Here is a 15,888-nt window from a genome sequence, read left to right as displayed (position 1 = left end):
TTTGGAAATTAAAAAACTGGCTTCTGCAGCAGGATGGAGAAGGGCATCAGCTATTTGAAGCGGAAGAACAAGTACAACGTTTCCGCCTACGATCAGATAGGAAGCTTCTTGCTCAAGCTCTTTTTGGAAAGGCCGCCACAGGAGCGCACTTATCGTGAATTTGAAGCAGAGGCGTCTGAACTGGCTGTAAGCAAGCAGCAATCCAACCAGGTTAGGACAGTCCAGCAGGATGAGCGCCTTCTGTCCCAATTTCTTTACTCGTTTTATAAAACTTTTGAAGCGTCGGGCACTGGAGAAGAGGAAGAGCCAGAACCTGAGCCCGAGCCTGAGGACCCTGCAGAGTACCCTGACATTCCTGACCTAGTATCTCTTTCTACCAGACTCCAGGTGGTAGGCATTCCTTTCTCTTCTCACGATGCCGCTGAACTCCAGTTAGCTATGCGTCGTCTGGCCACCTCAGAGGGGCGTGACGGCGATAAGCTTTCTCTCTTTGGAAAGATAGGCTGCTATTGGGTCTTCCGTGCGGAAACAGATGCGTACATCGAGCCCGAAGAGGAGGTTCCAGAAGAATTTGAGGTGCCCGAAGAGGAGCAGGTGGAAGAAGAACCTCTTGAAGATGTTCCTGAAGAAGAGCTTAATGACGGAGAAGAAAAGGGAGAAGGAGAAGACGCTGAAGAGGCTGAAGAAAAGGCAGAAGAGGATGGCGACCAAGAGGCTCATGAAGATGACGCTGAAGGCGATGACCTTGGTGAGGATAACCATCAGGCCGGTGAGGATAACGAAGAAGACAAAGGAGAGGCCGAAGAAGCCGAGGAAGAACTTCATTCAGACCAGTCTATCGAGGAGGAGTTTAATGTACCAACAAAAATAGCAAAAAAGGTGCCTGTATACTGTGGAAAGCCATTTCCTCTCAGTCACATAAATAGACTACCAATGGAGGAGCACGAGGGGGTTAATAAGGATGTGTTTTTTGTTGCAACAGATTTCGAACTTTCTCAATTTGCAGCACAGATTGCTCTCGAGCTCATGGAGGAGGAACGCATGAAGCAGTACCGCAAGGAGAACCGCCTTCAACAGCGCCCAACCTTTGTAGATAAGCTTTTGCATAACCTTTACAAGAAGCCTCTTTCCTTTGTTCCATTACCTGAAGTAACTCCTGAACAAGTGCGTGTTGCTAGTCTTCTTCCGGCATCTAGCCTTATGTTCACAGGAAACCTCCAGCGAACTGTTAATACAAGCCTGCCCAGATTTGACGGCAAGGAGAGTCATCTTCTTCGTTGTGTCATTGCAAGGATTCAGCATGAGTGTACTATTGTGCCGAATAAAATGTACGTGGCTGAGGTTGAGGAGCCAGAACCGGAGGAGACTATTCTTACTGAAATCGAGAAGCAGGCTCGTGCAATAGAACTGCGAAAAGAACGAAAGCTCTTGGAACTCACGCGGACTCTAAAGGTTCATGAGATACTTTATCATTTTCCTTCCCTCAGCAAGCGAAGCGAAGACGAAGAGCCGGAGAACTGCGATGCTATATATGCAGAGCTCGCGGAGGACTTTACTGGCTTTAATAACATAAGACTCTTGCTATCTCCAACAGAATGGCGTTACTTACTGCCCCGAATCACCGGCCAAGGCCGTGTACATCCTCTTAGCTACGAAGACTATGAAGCAATAGATGACCCAGAGCCTTGGGAGGTTGATGTGGCGTTGACGCTTAAGCAGAAGCGCAAGGAGGAACGCGAACGTATTAAGCAGGAAAAGAAGGAAGCGAAAGAGCGTGAGCTGGAGGAGCTCCGTGAAAAGCTAGGAGAAAAAAGATTTGCTAAGTACATGGCAAAGCGGGAGGAGGAAGGAGAAGATCAGGGGGAAGAAGAGGAAGATCCGTCAGACCCCGATGACCTACATATAGAGCCCGATGATTACGAGGTGGAGGAGCTGGAGAAACCCGATCCAGAGGAGGGAAGCTACGACGACTGGTGCAAGTATCACATGTACAGGTTGTGGACCAAGCTCCGCATCTTCCACAGACCGATATGCCCGTGGGATCTCCCTCTACTAGATAACAAAACAAATATACCCCTGCCTCAGCTCTTTCAGCCCCTGGATGCCGAGGACAGAACCCGTGTTAACTTTAAGGCTCCACAGAAGTGCAGGTACCATATCGATGAGAAGGATCTGCAGAACTCCATGGCCGTTTCTAACACAGTTATGTCCAAGTGGCAATTTTCTTGTCACCAAGATCCATTGAATGGCGACGCATTCTTGACTGTGTACTGCACCAACTGGCCCGGCTCGGTCAATCTTCTTTACGGGGCTCGTGGAAAGCGGCACTCTTTGCTGTATTTCGGAGACGGGGTCTCGTTGTCGAATGTAGAGAGCAACATCAACCTGCCGGACATGTGCATGGTGCCATTCGACGTGGTTGAGGAGGACGAGCTACCTGTTGCAGAGCAAAGGCAAATGTATGAAGCAGAGCAGGAGAAGAAGAGATTGAAAAGAGAGCGCGAAGAGGCTGAGAGATTAGCAGCAGAGGAGGGCGAAGAAAACGAAGAAGCGTGACGCGTTGTATGGTCTATGTAAACGGTGGCTTTTGCCCATAATTCATCGCTTCTAGGCTTGTTCGTCTGCAGAGACAGGGGTAGATATTTTCTTGGGAGGTGTACCCTCCAAGTCGGGACATCGATGCAAAATAGCTACCGTCTCTACATGCTCACAGCCAGGAAACATATTGAAACCTACAAGAGACTCGACATAGAAGGGCGCCGTCCGCTTAGAGAGGTCTGAATCTGTAGATACAATCGAAAGGTCGATGATATTTTGGCTCATTGTTTTAGGATTGCACGATATGTATATTAAGTACTCTAAAGTTGAGTGACGTATCGCCGTGAGGACACTCTGAAAAACCCCTGTTCTTGGTGGATCTAGAATACCTATCTTTGCCGATCCAGAAAAATACTCTGGCGTTTGCTCTGCCTTTCCGCATATATAAAGCGCAGATATATTAGGATTGTCTTTGAAGTTTTCTGAAGCGTTAAATTCGGCGTTCCAGATTGCATTCTGTGAACAATCTAGTCCCTTGATGTTGACGTGCAGATTTTGAACATTTATCATCTTCTTAAGAACGACCTGCGCCAGGCATTGTCCAATAACGCCGCTTCCACAGCAGATGTCGAGTAGCTCAACAGTCAGGAGAGAGGAGCTGATCTCATCCTTATGGGAGCTCATATGGGATGACTCCAGTATGGTGACCACTATGTCTGAGATGTAGTCCAGTAGCATAGTGAATGCTGCTAGATTAGATTGAAAGAAAGTCTCTGGCCCTATTCGGAAATTGAGATTATAAAGTGTCTGCGTAATGTAAAAGCGTGACGGGCTCGTCTCCATCGGTGTAGACGTCACTGGATAGTAACGATCACGGTGGGGCGTTCCTTTCTGAACGGCTGTAGCCTTAACATAAAACACAATATGATAGCGACTCTTCAGTGTGTCATGCACATGGTCGTGAAACTTCAGAATTAGTGGCCATGCCTTCTGAAGCGCAATGCTATAGTCTGAAGTTACTTCCTGGGCTACATATGAAGAGGAGAGTTGATTGGGATCGCTTTCTGGATGCTGAAAATCGTCGGGAGGCGTTGCATCAGGCAACTCTATACGGAGGAAGACTCCCACAAGGAGCTGTGTCACATCGAAGCGTACGACCGACGTACTGCCGGTACACCTTATAGCCAGAGTAGTAAAGAGAGATAGATCATCTTCAGACAGGTGCCCTGACGCATGGGCCTCGGAGAGCACAGTTTCAAGGGTGCTTGATAACTTCGTAGTAACGGGTGGAAAGATGCATGCTTCGTGCAGATGGGCAGAACTAAAAATGGTAACACGTTTCCCTTGACGAACACATGGGCCAACAGCAATGGTTATTGGCGAATGGGCGCCATCAGAGGCGTCACTCCTTGCTTTGACCGAGCCGCATGGGGAGTCCAGTACACTCTCTGTCCATCCAATAGTAAACTCCACCTTTGATCTATATTCCGTTAGGAGGGGCGGAGAGTAAACGGGCACTGGTTGCCGAAGGTGAATCACACACTCATTCCTTTTAGCCCACAGTGGAATTACAGCTGTATTTCTATGATTTTTGTACATCTTTGCCATCTGGCCTTTGACTGCGTTTCGTATCAACTTGGACTTAGTCTGGAGCTCATCTTCGGAATTGTCACTATAATACGGAGCAACAACCTGCACTATGTGCGCTGATGATCGTGCTATTAACCGCTTGGGTGGTAGGAAGTTGATTGGCTGTTGAGGTTGGTCTGTGGCAGCCGACAGACTGTGCTCATCAAATGGGAGAGTCATTGATTTGTTTGGAACTGTCTCGTCCTCTGGATTGTCATTAAGTTGAGAGAAGTTGAGGAGGCCTTTCACCGTCTTCACATCCGCACCAATGACAGTGGCCGGCAGCGTGGGGACAGACCCATGCGAGACTACATCGCAGACGTAAAGCTGCTGGCTAATTGGGGCCTTGAGCATCCGTATTAAAGCAGCAGCCTGGTCAAGATTGTCAGCCGTCTGGAAGAAAACAAATGCCCGCTGGGATCCTCGCTTCTTGATGACACGATTGAACTCTATTCCTGTATCGCGGAGCTGCTGGGTGATAGCTGACTCCTTAATATATATGTCTGCATTTGTGATGACCACCAGTGCTTCTCCGGGTTGGGCTGGACCATCGGCCATAGTTGATTTTTTGTTTACTCTGTCTGGACCTAGTCGAGTGCCAAAAACAGGTCTCCTGGGCGTTCAAACTCACGAATGGTCTTTTCAATCTGATCTATTTTTCTTTCGCACTCCTCTCGTGCCTTAATAAGCTGCATGGAATCGTTGGCCACGCTAAAGGAGTTAAGTCGCTTTAGTTCTAGTTGTAAAGATTTGCGCAACTCAGAAAGCAGCTGCTCCTTCTCTTCGGGCCCAACAAGTCGCGTCCCATGGGGTACGCGAGCACGCTCTCTAGCTTCCTCCTGCTCCCGTTGCTTCTGTGCCTCTTCAGCAGCGTGCTGTTTCTGAAACCGCTTTAGATATGCCGGGACTTCTCCGCGCTTGTGTGTCTGCTCGGCTCCTACCGCCCGAGCAGCCTCGGCTGCCCTCATGGCCTCTGTCTGGCGCTTTATAGCGTTCATGTTTGACTTGATGATATTGACCTCCTTGGTGATTCGGGCTTGTTTGCGTTCCTCATACTCCCGCGCAAGATCCTCCTGTTTTGGAACGCTTGGCAAGGCGCTTTGCCGAGGGACATAAGACCCAGCTGTGGTGGCCTCTCTGGGATACATGTGGGGAGCTCCTGCTGCACCGGAGTGAGCTTTAAGGAAATCCTTCGGCTCTTCTGCCTTCGCTTCATTCACCTTTTGCATGACTCGAGACCCTACGTTCTGGTATTCCGCTAATTTGAATTTCTCTGCATTGGCTTCCTCCTCCTTCTTCAGGGCCTCGCGCTGCTTTTGATGGCTAATATTTCGAATGATTCGGCGATTTTCAGCCATATGGTCCTTGGGCTGGATTCCCTTCCGCCGCTGCTCGTCGCGAATCCCCTGAACTGGGTTGATGAGGTCTCCAACCACAGAGTCCTGGTGATGATAACGCTGAGTGGGCATTTTAATTTACTTGAGTGTTTGGATGCCTGGCCACCCCACTAAACGCCGTCTTCCTCTGCCTGCAGTGCATCTTGTTCGTTATGGATACTCGTTGTGGATACCACCCCATAGGTAGCCATGGCGACCTCCTCCTGCTCGGGAATATCAAATGCTAGAGGGTCATGCTGCATGTCTTCAAACCACCTTACAAGCCTAGACCGGTATCGCCGAATGACGGCCTCGCAGCGCATGAGACGCTGATCTCTTTCCTTATTAAGAAAGACCAGCTTCATGTTCTGCTGCGCCAACTGGGAATTAGCCGTCTGCAACTGTTTAATTTCGACAAGAAGCTCCTCCCTTGACATCTGCTCGTAAGACATCGCCTGCGATCTCACCTATGCTCCTCAATTTATCCTGGGAGTACTCATTTTAAATTTATTTTGCTAAGTATTAATTGCCAAAGTTTATTGAAACAGTTGGAAATAAACTGTGTTACTGGAGGGATGAGACTTACGCTCGATTATCTTGTGGCTCTCTTGGCAAGTGCAACGTCTCACGATGCTACCGCACGAGTGGATGCGGCAAAAGCTATTAACAAATACGTGGTCGATGCCGACAAAGATTACTATCGTCTTCTGCTCCAACTTGTATCAGACCAGACAAAGGACCCGGGCATCCGCAAACAGGCTGCAATCCAAGCAAAAAACTTCATGCGTTTCGTCGACGTCGCCATGAGGCAGCACCATTTAGAGGTTTGGCATGCGTTTAGACAGCGAGAACGTGCAGATTTAGTGAGCTCTTTGTTCTCATCTCTGGCTGATCCCGTGGTGAGCATGTACATGGCAAACATATTGAGCGCCGTTCTAGAGGCAGAGATGGCGGTCGCTCACAATTCAGTTAAACTAATATTAGACAACATTAGAATCGTATACATGGATGCAAAACAGGCCTCTCCTAAGATGCGTGAGGAAGTGCTCAATATTTTTGTATATTTCTACGAGGATGTTTCCCCCGCCGAAGCACAGAAACTGGATGACCCCAGTGGTATCGTTGAATTCTGCGTCAAGGACGCCATAGGGACTGACCCTACACCTGGTACCATGTCTGCTGGACTAAAGATCCTGACCCAGAAGTTCAAGTATGGGGCACTCGACCCAACGTTTGTTTGTCAGCTATTGGGAGTACTCCTTTCCCTTGGCGCCTCTCACTCAGTTCTTCTTACTACTCCTATCATGGCCATGCTAATTGCTCTTCTCACTACGTCCCCTGATGCTCTTACGGTCAACGATGGGATGAATACACAGGTGTCGCTGCCTCTATCACTGGCCGTGCGCATAACAACCTTGGCCAAAACAGCTTACATTGCTCAGTCAGGGAGCCCAGATGCAGAACAGGCGCACCTGGAGCTGCAAGCCCAACTCCCTGGCGGATGTCTGCCATCTGGTTATTACCACGACCCACTGGCGAACATCTTGGCTGTCCTGGAGTTCTGGAATGTCATGGCAACAACCCAGCTCATAGGTCGTTCAGAATTCTCTGCCACCATGATGGAGTCCTTGGTTTCGGGGGTACTTCTCCCTCTTATTTTCTCCGACCAATTTACCGAGCAGAGCATCCATGCAACAGATGTGGGGAACATAAAGGACGCTGCATCGATAACCCTTGGGTATATAGTGTCATCTAGTGTTCACTTTTACACCAACATGTTTCCGCTAGTCTTTAAGTCCCTCGAAGCATTGTTCCAGACTGGGCCGTGCAAAGACCCCAGTAACCTAACGGGCTGCCTGCAGGATCTAAATATTTTCCTCATCATTAGAGCATTTATCTGTAAAGTGGCAGACGGGCTACCAGAGTCTCATACCCTGACACCCCAAATCACATGGCTTCTCAATCTGACCTTCGATCGGGTGTCCTTTATTGTGACACAAAATGCAACAGAAGGACTTCCCCACTTTATGCCGTCTTTATCTGTTTTGGCTGCAGAGTTGGTTACACGGCTGGCCGAGCAAATGCCGAAACGCCTTACACCGCTTATAGAGTTGTACCTCAATAAGTGTGTCCAGCCCCTTCTGTATAACAAGCTACCATCCGGAAAGATAATGGGATACGGGCTCCAAGTCTTTACATACTTCTATGAGAACGCAGAAATATGCCAATATCTCATAGCATATCTACCTCCAATCCTACAGCATGTAACCACGGAGATAGCCAATTTTGTGCTTTCAAAGGACGAGGTGAATGCCGGCGCCCTCATTCAAGCGGGGAATCAGCATGCAGAGCTTATAACAGCCTGCTTTTCCGAGGCAAACAGCGTGGAAGGTCTCGATAAGTGCCTCTCGTTCTTTATCACTGTGCTAAAAGATATTGGGCCTCGTATCCTGACGTCTAATGGCGATGAGATGCCTGCAGGGACCTCCTTCATGGAGATGGTCCTCACGTATATGACCCAGACCTTGGTATCGTACGCCTATTGCAGCTCGAAGAACTTCAATGTCGATTTGATCCTATCAGCGCTTACACTTGTGTTGCAGCTACTTCTAGAAATTTATACCAGAGTAGATCTAGATAAGGTGCAAATGGCTGCCGCAGACTTCATTATCCAGGCTATCTTCATTGAGAACTTGATCCCACAAATCAGCACCTGTATCCAAGAGTGGCTTCAGCCCGGAGTATCAGTTTCCACATGCTCGACCCCTGGGAGCACAAGCTCTGAGCGGCCAACCCTTCTCGCCATCTGCGGTCACTTCATCGAGGTGAATGTAGATGCCTACCACACACATCACACGTTTGTGGCATTGGTGCAAAGTCTGCTCCATCTAACCTCTCCGGACAAGATGGAGCTTGTTTATAAAATAATGCTCTCGCGATTCAACGGTGCATCTACTATAAAGACAAAAGAGGCAATCGTTCTTCTTTTGTTTGAAGCAACACGCCTGAGATACCTTTCCTTCCAGTCTGATTCCTTTGGGTCACAGGCCTGCCAGTGCTATACGAAGCCTATTGAAGAGCTCTATAGGCTTCTGAAGGACTGCTCGCTGCTATGCAAGAACGGCGTAAGAACAGATAAGCGGGGCCTCAAGTATGTCTCTGTTGATCTAGCTCAGCTCTCTAAAGCCACAGTAAAGCTCTTCGAGATGGTCCTCTACACGTCTGTCACGAACACGATTCCTTTAGATGTCTTTCTAGAGTCTATGAGCGGCTCTATTGAGACCATCATTCAGTGTCATACCTACGAAGATGAATCCATCCAGCTCAATCTGAAGATGATCTACAACATGCCGTTTAAAGGCATCTTCCTGTCGATGTTCACCATTGCCTCTGCGCGCGTGGCAATGCTCAGCAACTATGCATGCCGTTCTTCTATTTACTCGTTCCTGAAGAAGATCTCTAACGAGGTCGAGGGGGAGGTTGATCCTAATTACAGCGAGATCCATCGCTCCTTCTTGAATGCCTGCTCGTCGCTGATCACTGGAAGTTGTGTTGACAAGTAAACGGACGAGAATGTGTGCTCTTTTGGACTATGTGAGCAACACTGCAAGGCTTGTCCGTGAGGAACTAGAAAGTCGGTCCATGGTGAGGTGAATATGTGGATGAGAAGAGAGGCTCGAGATGGACGGTCTGCTGGCACAATCCACAGTCAACATAGAAGATATAAGCTTCTGAAGATCACAGGAGTAGTGCGAAGGGATTGAGGCACAAGTGCCGGCGCGCTGCTGGGCAAGTACTTGATCCAACATGGCAGCTTGAAACGGCGGCTTGAGAGCAGCCATGTGGTAAGCGATACACCCGACAGACCAGACGTCAATTGCCTCGGTCCACTTATCCTCAGAGTCGTAAAGCTCCGGAGCCGTATAGTAGTGGAGAGACATGTCTCCGCATCTCTCAAGATACGCACGGATGGGCTGTCGAATGCGGTTATCCACGAGCTTGATTCGTCCATCAGGTGTTATCATTACATTTGATGGCTTGAGATTGCTATGGATCAGCCGGTGAACAATGAGAGGCTCATAGTTGCAGTTCTTGACAGACTTCCCCTCAGAGCTGTGTAGAAATGTGAGTGCTAACAGCATTTGTGTAAGAACCTCCCAGATGGCGTCTTCGCTAAAGTACGTCCCCGAGTGTTGGTGCTTTATCAAAAGATCGTGCAGTGTGCATGGAAAGTATTCCTGGACAAAGTAGAACATATCTTTTGCTCGATCGTGGTGGAGGCTCAGACAGCCAGCAATATGCGGATGGGCTAGGGGAGCAAAGACTATCGTCTCCTCGAGAATGGTCCGGACCTGGCCTGATGGCTCGTCAACTCGGTCGATAATTCTACAAGCCACAAGTTCATTTGTTCCCTTATTTCTCATCTTGTAGGTTAATCCCAGAGGGCCTTTGCCGATGACGGAGACCCTTTCATAGCAATCCATTCTGAGCGTCTGTCTGATTGGCTGTTTGGTTTCAATAAAAGTGCCAAACTATTTTTAAAGGAAAAAATCCTATTTGCGTTTATGTCGCGCGATGCCAGCAATCTTCTTCTTGATGAGGTGCCCTACCTGTCGAGCTATCAGGTGATAGGCCAGAATGTTCAGCCTTTGGGTTCGTCGCTGTTTGCACTGAAGGTTCCTGGCTGCCAACAACGGCTCAAGGCTCAACTACCCTGCAAGTTCAACGATCGGGTGTTCTTCGGAAAGCATAAATTCTGTCTTGCAACACTTCCGTATACCCGTGTAGAGCTTGGACTTGAGCTTGGGTCTGAATCAGGACCGGACGGGGCTCGCCCTAACATAGAGAAGATCGAGGATATACTGGCTGTCATCGACGCCGTGCTGACAGAGAAAAATATTTTCCAGCTGGTTGAAAGGGGAGATTGGCCAGAAGAGTTTAAAGCCTCCGTGTCAGTCCAGACTGAACAGAATGCAGACCGGCGACCCCCTAGCAGTAACCACCGCCAGTGCATACTTGTGGAGTCTAGTTCTAGTGATATGTACTACTAAGCGGCTGTGGCTGGCAACGTGAGATGGTCTACTGCTTTACTTTTGTCTTGGTTACTTCAGGATTAGATGAGCGTGGACTAAAGAAGCTGTCGATGGTACACTGCTTTGGCTTTTTTCTGGCTGCCACCAATTTATCGAGTTTCTTCTCCGTGGTTTCGCGGTCAAACTCCATTTCTTCAACGAGAAACTGCATAGCCTCACCCCTATTCACGGGCTTCCACTTGAGAGTTTTCTTTATCTCCTTCGGATCTATTACCGCTGGGTTTTTGAATAGCTCTCTTGCTCGAACGTACGGCCAGTTCAAAGCTTTCTCAGCAAGCTTTCCCTGGTCGGCTGCAAGCACCTCTTCGATGCTCCTGTGTTTCACAATCAGCTTGTACGCAGTTTTAGGCCCTATCCCCTCAAGAGAATTGGCATAGTCACATCCACATAAAATGCAGAGGTCTAGGAACTCGTCATAGCTAAAGCCCAGTTCTTTAAGAACAGTGTTTAGATTAATCTCTACGATCTCCCTGTCTCCCCCCTGAGCAAGATTTCTTATCAAGCAAGGGGAACCAAATGCCAGAACATCCAGGTCCGAAGACGCAACGCCCTCGCACACTCTCTCCTTTGCCATGGCCACACACTGTGCTTCTGCTTCTCCAGCAGCTACAACATAAGGAATTCCCAGGGTATCGAGCAGCCTTTCTGCCTGCTTACAATGTTGCTGCGTGACCTTCACTGTTCGTCGACTAAGCTGCTTTGCCCTCTCAAGGTTTCCTTCCTCCTCTGCTTTTTGTTGCTCTAGTTCTGCTGCTTCGCGTGCCTGCCTCCGCTTCTCTAGTTCTCCTTGCTTGTCCTCTGGAGGTTTCCCGTCAAACACGAATATGGGCTTTATTCCTGCTTCAGCCAGCCTTATTACCTTGGCAAGAAGTCCCACTAGGTGGCTTGTTACCTCTCCTGAAGAGTTAGCTAAGGCCGTGCCGTCTCCAGAGGTTATTGTAGTGATAAACTGATAGAGCATAACAGAGGCATCTATTGCTATGACCTTGTTGCAATAATGTTGTATCAGCCGCTTGCTGACAGCTGCAGGGGCGACCTCCTCAATGAGCTTCGCTAGACCTCGTATCCCCATTATCAGCTAAGATGTAAATTTTAAATTCCGTTGGCTTTAGCAGCGATCTTTGACGCTATAGCGGTCCATTGACATGTGTAAAAGACGATGTCTTGTTATTAAGGTTGGGATACAACGTATTTAAAACTGCGTTGGCTCTTGGGATACGCCGTGACGGGAGACTCTAAAAATTGAAATGAGTCGCTCCATGGTGCACAAGCTGATTAATCAACTATACACAGCGAGTGAGCACCTTTCTAGCGATTCCTTTGTATCGAGTGCAGCCTGCGACACTCTAATACAGTCTCTACTACAACAGTTCTTTGTCAAGCAAGGCTCTTTGTTTTTGGTCACTTCTTGTCCGGCAGCACTGGAACGAAGCGCAGTATTCTTTTTTGGGCCATATGGACCATTCATCAAAGCAGTCTACACACGGTCTCTGCGGTCCATTACCTCATACAAGGTTCCCTTAAGCGCCATATCACAGCTCTATGCAGAGCTTGTCGATATAAATTCTATCCTGCTACCACGCTATTATCACTATAAAATGACTAAGTCGTCTGATGGAGACATTGTCTTGAACACCTTAGAGTATGCAATAGTTACGATTTGCTCGGCAGGTATCAACTGCAGAGTGAGCTCCAAGGAAGACAATGCTACGGACAAGATAAGGACAACACCATACAACAAGCTTATTCTCGAATACTTGCAGGCACTCCGCAAGCAGGACAGTATTCTGTACAAACCTCTTGCGATGGAAGACGTCCAGCGGGCAGATGATGTCTCAATGCAACGCTCCTGTACAATCTCCTTTTCACCCTTTTCAGTATCTACGTTTCCACGAACAGTCGGCGACCTATTCATCTCTCTGGCATGCGATTGTTGGTTTGCTCGAAACATCCCCATCAGTACGGCTGAGCAGATCTCCGTGCCACTAGAGGCCCTAAAGGATTTCTGCCAGACTAGGGAGGTTTCCCCAGATGCAACAGCGGAGGAGCGGGCCCTTCATACCCGTGCTTTGGGGTCCAGCCACTACCGTACCCTGGCTTACGACTGCACTGTGAGACCTGTCACCGATAGGCCTTGCTTCCTCACAAACATACTTGACCTTGCATATATGTTCGCTCGCTATGTTGTCTCTCCTGCCGCATCTCTCAACTACGGGGCTCTAAACACAATTAGCAATATCATGGAATCGACAAGGCATGCAATCCTTGCTGATTGGCAAGCAGAGTGTCCTCCCTCACATACTGTTGATCCCTCCCTGGTAGCCGGGGGCCGCAAGTCTATTTACACACCAGACGACGCCATGCTCCAAAAATCTAACTACCTGTATGTTATGCGCAATGGCAGTGAAGCAATTCTGAGCTATTTCGTAAGAACTAATGGGGTGTCCAATAAGCTAGAGGCTGCTACAGGAAAGAGCTTCCTTCGTCGCTATGCGCCGGCCTTCTCAGAAATCGTTGAGACACGTGTTCTCCCTATATTCTTCTCCTTCCTTCGCTCGCTATTCCAAGGAGAGCCAGTAGTTAATAAGGTTTACCTATACTTATTAATGTCGCGAATATACGGGGAGCTTCTCTGCTTGGACCCTTCCAAGCTGTCTTCTGATACTGAAACATATTTAACCGATGAGTCTGCAGAGTTGCGCTTGTCCATAGAAGACGAACGGAGACTCAGAGCAGCCATAGCAATCCGGGCACCCTTTTACACCACACTTCTTGTTGAGTGGCTCCGCCATGTGGCCTCAGTCCACATCAAGATTCTCTCAGAGACTACCAGCCTAATAGATAAAGGAGCGCTGCGTTATGGGTCACCTCTATCGTTGTTTAACTTAAGAAGCTTATACTGTCAGAATTATTGCAAACCTATTCAGCATTTGGCTGCCTTAAGCTCTGTGACCCGCTGGCTTTCCCATTCATTTGTAGAACCGATCCTGTCTTCACTTGGCACTATTGCTTCGAAGATCACACCGCTGGACATAGAGGTTGATGCCCTGCTTTTTACGGCGCGTGCCAGGGCGCTTATGGTATACGCTGCATGTGAGCCGGTGCTATGGAGACCTGCGATTGAGAAGGGTTCAGCAGGTTCTCGCGTTGCAACTATAGCCTCGCAATTGTACCCTACGCCAGCGACAAAGTGTCTACTCAGTACTGAGTACTTCAAGAGGTCTGTTTCTGAAGCATCTCACTCTCTTTTGGAGGACATCCACCATGTATACTTTGCTATGTCCAAGCAGCACAAGATTTCTGGTCTGCGGTTTGATTCTCGACAAGGCACTCGTTGCTATCTATCGATAGACTCTGCTGGAATGCTCACGGACATAGCAGCACAGAAAGCATACCCGTTATGCACGGGCTACATAGGACTCCTGGATATGGCACTGGCACACAGCGGGGAAGAGCATCTTCCACACGACCAAGACAGGGCTTTCTTCAAGGAATACATGGACCAGTTCACACACTACAGCAGCAGGGTGAAGTCATATCTGTCTCGATTAAACCACTCAAGCAATGTTACCATGAACAGTGTTCTTTCACTGCAGTCTGCTGTCTTTCCTTGGGAAAGGCTTCTGCTACGATTGGCTGGGTGGCAGAGAGGGGTTCCTATACTGAAGAATGTGTATAGCATTTCACATATTTACAATCTACTCTATGCAGATATGACGAGGGGATTTGCAGGCGTTATCTCGTCAACCAAGCACGGGGTATCACCGCGGAGGGTTGCTAATAGGGGGCCCAGGGACCGGCCGATGGACATTGTCTCCAGCCCGGAGTACAAGCGATTGAGGAAAATCAGTGGATCATCCAATGCTTTGAAGTATGCAGCATACTGCATGTCTAACAGCGCAACAAAGATCCTTGTCAATTCTGGACTTCTAGAAGACAAAGAAGGGGATATGAGCCACAGTATGCTGGCAGCTGTTCGTGAGTCAACGGGGCATGTGTCCACAATAATCCAGCCAGTACGGCCCGATGAATTTGCAGTTTTGGTCATTGCTTTAGATGCACTGGCGATGTGGATCAATTACTTTCTTTCGCTAATAGTCCATGTCCTATATTTAGTGCACAAAAGCCCCCGATTGGAACGTCGCCTTGAGCAAGGGTTTACTCTTACGTTCAGAGTACTAGCCAGTAAGAGGCTCTGGGGGCTCATCCTTCTTGTCGGACTCATGGCGTGGCTCGTTCGCTTGCTTTTGCTTTGATCCTGTCTTAATAAATCTATGAGTATTTCCAACCCATACTCTGCTAGCTTTAAGCTTCAGCAGCAGCAGCAGCAGCAGCAAAAGTCCTCTGCACAGGTGTATCGGCCTAAGTCTGTCAAGCGCTCAACGACAAATTTGACTCTTCTGGCCGATGGGCTGAACCCTAAAAGAGAGGGAGGACAGGTTCGAAAGGGCGCGAACAAGGAGGACGACTTTAGAATTGCTAATCTGGGAGCACGGACTTCTAGCATATATAGCAATGAGGGGCCTCGACAGGGTCTCGGTGCATATTCTCCGGACTACCAGGTGATGGAGGCAGCCAAGATCAAAGGAAACTACCCCACCTCACTCCCCTTTATTGTTCCCCACGCAGATGGAGATAGAACACTCTCGTTGGTCGCCAAGGAATCTATCTACTCTGGCGTCTTCAAAGCAAAGCTCAACATTCCGCGGCCGACTGACGAGGTATTTGATATGCCTGTTGTCAGTCGCTCGGGAGAACGTGTCCTACTTTCGGATCATTTGACGGTGTTTCAGTTTCCTGCTCATTTGCCCGTCGCAAAGATGACACGCACTCAGAGTGCCGCCCGGGCACGGTCCCAGTCTGCTCCCGGCCCTATCTCATCTATCCTCGCCACTGGATCGCATGGCGACGGCCGATCACTTGCTAGTTACCTACAGAAAGACGGTGCAATGGTGCCGCCGGGTGGCTCTACTGACACTGTATCCTCCCAACAATCTGATGTACCCACGGTGCAAAATAAAAGTCCTATTACTACTTTTGGAGAAGGAAAGATAGGGAGGCTCTTGCGCTACCGGTCCGGTAAAGTTGTTCTGGTCCTGAACGGTGGCATCACCATGAACTTAACCCAGGGAAATAAGGCAGATTTTGCAGAGCTTCTGTACTCCCTGGATGCTCAGAAGCAGACTGCCCATGCTCTTGGACCGATTCTTGGACGTGGCACCTTTGCAGTTGATTGCTTGGAATAGACCGCT

The 15,888-nt window shown here is 48.7% G+C and overlaps 10 protein-coding genes across 10 annotated transcripts; 5 read left to right on the top strand and 5 right to left on the bottom strand.

Moving 5' to 3' along the window:
- Positions 1-33: 33 nt before the first annotated feature.
- Positions 34-2,556, top strand: GL50803_008426 (Radial spokehead-like protein; the record flags this gene model as incomplete). Its single annotated transcript, XM_001709338.1, has 1 exon — positions 34-2,556. One exon carries the CDS (start codon positions 34-36, stop codon positions 2,554-2,556), a length of 2,523 nt encoding a protein of 840 aa, XP_001709390.1.
- Positions 2,557-2,607: 51 nt separating this feature from the next.
- Positions 2,608-4,725, bottom strand: GL50803_0093103 (HpaII tiny fragments locus 9c; the record flags this gene model as incomplete). The annotated part of the gene is made up of 1 exon (XM_001709339.1): positions 2,608-4,725. One exon carries the CDS (start codon positions 4,723-4,725, stop codon positions 2,608-2,610), a length of 2,118 nt encoding a protein of 705 aa, XP_001709391.1.
- A 29-nt stretch (positions 4,726-4,754) lies between these two features.
- On the bottom strand, positions 4,755-5,636 carry GL50803_008423 (Calmodulin-binding protein; the record flags this gene model as incomplete). The annotated part of the gene is made up of 1 exon (XM_001709340.1): positions 4,755-5,636. The coding sequence occupies one exon, from the start codon at positions 5,634-5,636 to the stop codon at positions 4,755-4,757; it is 882 nt and encodes a 293-aa protein (XP_001709392.1).
- Positions 5,637-5,674: 38 nt separating this feature from the next.
- Positions 5,675-5,995, bottom strand: GL50803_0028526 (uncharacterized protein; the record flags this gene model as incomplete). Its single annotated transcript, XM_001709341.1, has 1 exon — positions 5,675-5,995. The coding sequence occupies one exon, from the start codon at positions 5,993-5,995 to the stop codon at positions 5,675-5,677; it is 321 nt and encodes a 106-aa protein (XP_001709393.1).
- A 123-nt stretch (positions 5,996-6,118) lies between these two features.
- Positions 6,119-9,106, top strand: GL50803_0014704 (uncharacterized protein; the record flags this gene model as incomplete). The annotated part of the gene is made up of 1 exon (XM_001709343.1): positions 6,119-9,106. One exon carries the CDS (start codon positions 6,119-6,121, stop codon positions 9,104-9,106), a length of 2,988 nt encoding a protein of 995 aa, XP_001709395.1.
- A 27-nt stretch (positions 9,107-9,133) lies between these two features.
- Positions 9,134-10,027, bottom strand: GL50803_0016952 (Kinase, NEK; the record flags this gene model as incomplete). The annotated part of the gene is made up of 1 exon (XM_001709345.1): positions 9,134-10,027. One exon carries the CDS (start codon positions 10,025-10,027, stop codon positions 9,134-9,136), a length of 894 nt encoding a protein of 297 aa, XP_001709397.1.
- An 81-nt stretch (positions 10,028-10,108) lies between these two features.
- GL50803_003345 (uncharacterized protein) lies at positions 10,109-10,594 on the top strand (the record flags this gene model as incomplete). Its single annotated transcript, XM_001709346.1, has 1 exon — positions 10,109-10,594. The coding sequence occupies one exon, from the start codon at positions 10,109-10,111 to the stop codon at positions 10,592-10,594; it is 486 nt and encodes a 161-aa protein (XP_001709398.1).
- Positions 10,595-10,622: 28 nt separating this feature from the next.
- Positions 10,623-11,708, bottom strand: GL50803_0016953 (Flap structure-specific endonuclease; the record flags this gene model as incomplete). The annotated part of the gene is made up of 1 exon (XM_001709347.1): positions 10,623-11,708. The coding sequence occupies one exon, from the start codon at positions 11,706-11,708 to the stop codon at positions 10,623-10,625; it is 1,086 nt and encodes a 361-aa protein (XP_001709399.1).
- Positions 11,709-11,883: 175 nt separating this feature from the next.
- Positions 11,884-14,892, top strand: GL50803_003342 (uncharacterized protein; the record flags this gene model as incomplete). Its single annotated transcript, XM_001709348.1, has 1 exon — positions 11,884-14,892. The coding sequence occupies one exon, from the start codon at positions 11,884-11,886 to the stop codon at positions 14,890-14,892; it is 3,009 nt and encodes a 1,002-aa protein (XP_001709400.1).
- An 18-nt stretch (positions 14,893-14,910) lies between these two features.
- Positions 14,911-15,882, top strand: GL50803_003341 (RNA polymerase III RPC4; the record flags this gene model as incomplete). The annotated part of the gene is made up of 1 exon (XM_001709349.1): positions 14,911-15,882. One exon carries the CDS (start codon positions 14,911-14,913, stop codon positions 15,880-15,882), a length of 972 nt encoding a protein of 323 aa, XP_001709401.1.
- Between the last annotated feature and the right edge of the window lie 6 nt (positions 15,883-15,888).

The sequence above is a fragment of the Giardia intestinalis genome, chromosome 5, assembly GCF_000002435.2.
Source record: "Giardia intestinalis strain WB C6 chromosome 5, whole genome shotgun sequence".
Taxonomy (NCBI): Eukaryota; Fornicata; order Diplomonadida; family Hexamitidae; genus Giardia; species Giardia duodenalis.
This window is presented reverse-complemented; position numbering and strand designations above follow the sequence as displayed.